At 38.5% G+C, this 4,019-nt stretch overlaps 1 protein-coding gene across 1 annotated transcript in view; it reads left to right on the forward strand.

Annotated features, from left to right (window-relative positions):
• Positions 1–2,068: 2,068 nt before the first annotated feature.
• The window catches only part of CAB39 (calcium binding protein 39), an 18,507-nt gene continuing 16,556 nt past the window's right edge, over positions 2,069–4,019 (forward strand). The window contains exon 1 of the mRNA XM_010174978.1: positions 2,069–2,228. Within this exon, the coding sequence (XP_010173280.1) occupies positions 2,115–2,228 (114 nt within the window). The 5' untranslated portion in view covers positions 2,069–2,114. The remainder of the gene's footprint in view (positions 2,229–4,019) is intronic.

Raw genomic sequence — 4,019 nt, forward strand, 5'->3', positions numbered from 1 at the left:
CTTATCTTAATGTGGTAGGAGTAGTCATCAAAGGGAGACATAAAGGGAACAAGGGAGACATAAAGGGAACATTTCAAATGTTGCTGTGATTCTCGAGGTATGTCATCTGTGTTGTGAGGAAATGGTACATATTTTCACACCTGTCTCTTTCTAGGAAAAGAAACAACAATGCTGTGTGAAAATACCGTAATTTTCATTAATTGTTGTTTTAAATGCCATTACATTTTCATTAAATAACAATGAATAGTCATACCTTTCTTAAAGGTAAGTTTCTGTTCCACTGCATGTGACAAAGTCCAGGTGTAAAATTCTCTTGTGGAAGGAATGACCTGTGGGCCTTTATCTCTGAGGGTACCAGTCCTGCGTTTGTAATTTTAGTGTTACAACCTCTTCTTTGTGCAGATTGTGAATGAGAGATTACTATAATGAGACAATTACCATCCTACAGAATAAAAGCAACAGAAAGTTTTTATTATCTGTTAAAGAATGGAGATGTCTGGTGGAAGGTCATGTTTTAACCTTCATGCTGATACTTTTATCTGAAAGTAATCTGATTAAAATCTACCTACCTTATGCTTTTTATCAGCTGTGTTAGGTCAGTTGCAGGCATGGAACAGTGAAGGTATGATCTCTCTAGCTGGTTATCTGAAATACCTATTTATGGAAATTTTCTTGGCTAAAGATCTGAGTTATTCTGTCTTCACTTTTAAATTGTTGCCCTTGAGCCAACTCAACTTGTTTGTGTTAAAAACCAAAATAGCTCAAAAATAGCATCAAATTGGTATTTTCAATCTTTGATCAAAACATGATTGAATAAGATGAGGATTAATGGTTTGGAGTTCATGGTGAATGAGCTGGTATTTTAATCAAACAACACGGTCTTAGATAAGAAACTTTACCATGCACTGGTTGAGGTTGACTTGTTACTAACTTGATGGATATGGAGATAGAAATTGCTAACTTTCAGGGTAATACCCCTTCTTTGTAATGGCGATGTAGTCTCTGCTCTGTCAGCTTCAGCTGTCTTTTGTCTAGCAGAAGTAGCACTGTCAGCATTTTTAATGCAGGATTTCCTGTTCTTTTTGTCTAGATTAGAGTTCTAGAAGTATGCTTTATGGAATTCACTTGCAAGAAGTTTTTATTATTGTTTCAATAGGGAGGTATGTGTTTGGTAACAAAAGCTTTTGTATACTCATTTGTACTTGCAATACTTTTCTGTTTTGTACACAGAAGTGAATATATATGTGTGTGTGTAAAATAAATATATAGAAATACACAGAGGAATGAATTTATTTGGATTCAGGAGGTAAATATATTTAGAGAAGGAAAATTGCTCCTATAACACAAGTTTTATATTTTTCAAAAAGATACATATCAAGTGTTTGCTTTTAATGTTTTCAAGTGTCTTATTTACATCCCTGTTATTGGTGACAAATCTTGTTTCCTATAAAATGGGTGGGGGTGAGACTGTATTTCCATATGAAGTTACAGTAATACGGATACAAAAAAGCCAGGACATACCAAGTGATTTGACGTAGGAATAAGCTGCCATCTATAGCCTTGTCTGCATCATGCTCGTAGCTCCTGCACTAAGGCGCAGACTTAGCATTCTACTATGCATTTGTTATGGAATGAGTATGGGTAAAAGCATGTACCTGGACAGTCGTTGCAGAGCAACTGAAACGTGATGACTTGTGTGTCAGAGACCTAGTATACGAAGGCGTTTTGCTTGACAGCATTAATTGGAATAATTTATCCTTGTTAGTCTTGTCCATATGTGGCATTCATGCAGTGTGTGGCTTTGGACATACTCTTTAATTTGTTGCTGTACCATAAAATCTTAATGTGAGTTCTTAGGTTCTGGATCTTGTGTTTTAAAAGAATCGGAAGCATGAGCATTTAAGTTCGTCATGGGAAGCTCTAGTTCAGCTTTCAAGGGTGATTATTCCATATATTAATACCTTTGCTACTCTCTCTTGATATTCATGCTGTTATACTGACATATATTCGTGTTGTTATACTGACCTTATGTTTGTATTTTTGACATGCTCTTTTTCTCCTCCTTTTCCAGGTGAGGCAGGAGCTGTAGAAGGAAGATCCTGTGGCTCGCAATCATGCCATTCCCCTTCGGCAAGTCCCACAAGTCTCCTGCAGACATAGTGAAGAATCTGAAGGAAAGTATGGCAGTTCTAGAAAAGCAAGATATCTCTGACAAAAAGGCAGAAAAGGTACAGTTGGGACTTTCCAGTTGTTGAACAGTAATTGAAAGGGGAGGAAAAAAGGAAATTTACAGCTATTGAATCTGAATTAATTAGGAATTATTTTTGGGTTTTATACTCTGATAAAAGGGTAAGTTATTATGTGCCTTTGAAGAGGTGTGTTTCATGTTGGTTGGCTTTGCATTTTTATGCCACTGGTAGTGGATATGATACTTAAAATAATTTGGTTTGAAACTGTAGGAGGATGCATTCTTTAATAAGCAACTCACAGCCATACAGTGTTCTGGTGCTTGTATCTACCGTAGTGCCTTTACTGCTGTACAGTGCTTCTGTCTGTGCTTGTCCATGCAAATGTTCACAGAGTAGAGTGGCTCTGTTACTGAAACCAAGGAACTCCGTGGATGTCAGTAGAGGATATACTTTTACCTTTCTTTGCATTTTCTTCAACCCACAGAAAGATCTGGTGGAGGTTTCCTATGCTAATGCAGTTTCCTTTAGATAGGATGATCTTTATGGTCCGTTCCAACCCTAACCATTCAATGATTCTATGATCTGTACCTGCCTTTCAGGATCTGTACCTTGTGACGGTCATTTACTTCTCAACAGGTAATCTTGATAGCTTTACTTAAAATTACCTTGAGGTTCAGCCTATGTGCAGCTGCATCCCACCTAGTGACTCGTATGGCAGGGATTTTTACTGTTCAAATGAAGTTTTTCCTGATAAACTCAGGACAAGGGCATAGATTTCAGTATACCCAAAAAAACCCTCCCAAAACCAAACCAAAGAAACCAGGCAAACAAAACATCTCCCTCTCCAGTCCACCAGCTTTTGAGGCAGGCCGTGATACCCTCCTTGGATCCTCTCCCAACATTGTTTAACTGTTCTGTGCCATTCTTGGCATCCTTAGAGAGTCACGTGTAGGAGTTAGTCACAATCTTTTTCACGTTCACGAGTATTTTTAAGCAGAGTGTGGCCAGCTTCTTTACATCCAGGTTCATCTAGATTTGGCACTTTTGCTTGAAGTGCAGGAGAATCTGGGTCTTAGCTGAATTGCCATCTTTATCCTGATACTCTTTTAAATCAGCGTTGTTAGCCCTAATGCCAGCACGTTATATGTTCCAGTTTACCATGGTGTTTTTCCCTGATGGTTTTTCTCTCTTGCTTGAGCTAGTGTGGAGGCTGGGAGGATTTTAATTTGCTGCTGCTTTTCTGTTAAACACATCTGTCAGGAGAGGAGGGGTAGGTATATTCTGAAGAGTCTGTCATGAGACATGGCACAGCCTCCTTCATCTCAGCCTCATTAATTCCTGGAGATGTGGCTTGATCTTAAAATCTCTGCTCTTTTGTGTAATCTTTTTATTTTTGCTTAGACCTAACAGGGAACAGGCCAGCTTAATTCCTTTGTGCATAGCTGTGCACTGTATCACATGCCTGTGTTCTTGATGCTGAAGCTGAAGATTATTATGTGCCGTTTGCTTCTTGCTGGCCTTTAATCCCATACCTGCATCTTCTTTAAAGAACTCGTTTATGTGAGGCTGCTGCTGTGACAAGAAATAATATGCTAGGCCTGTAGAGTTATTTCTCCTGTGTCATACAGAAAGCAATACTTTCTGCTTGAAGGAGAAAAGAAGGCAACTCATGTTCACTAGGTTAAATGTGAGGAGAGTTAAATACTGACATTCACAAGACTGAGCTGGGTATGGGAGTACTGGCCTCTTTCATCCTCGTTGTTCACAAAGGAGACAATTGATGAATCTGATCATTCATCAGTGTCACAAGAATCTCTCCATACAGAGATT

This window comes from Antrostomus carolinensis, unplaced genomic scaffold (assembly GCF_000700745.2).
Source record: "Antrostomus carolinensis isolate BGI_N321 unplaced genomic scaffold, ASM70074v2 scaffold22389, whole genome shotgun sequence".
In the NCBI taxonomy this organism is placed as follows: Eukaryota; Metazoa; Chordata; class Aves; order Caprimulgiformes; family Caprimulgidae; genus Antrostomus; species Antrostomus carolinensis.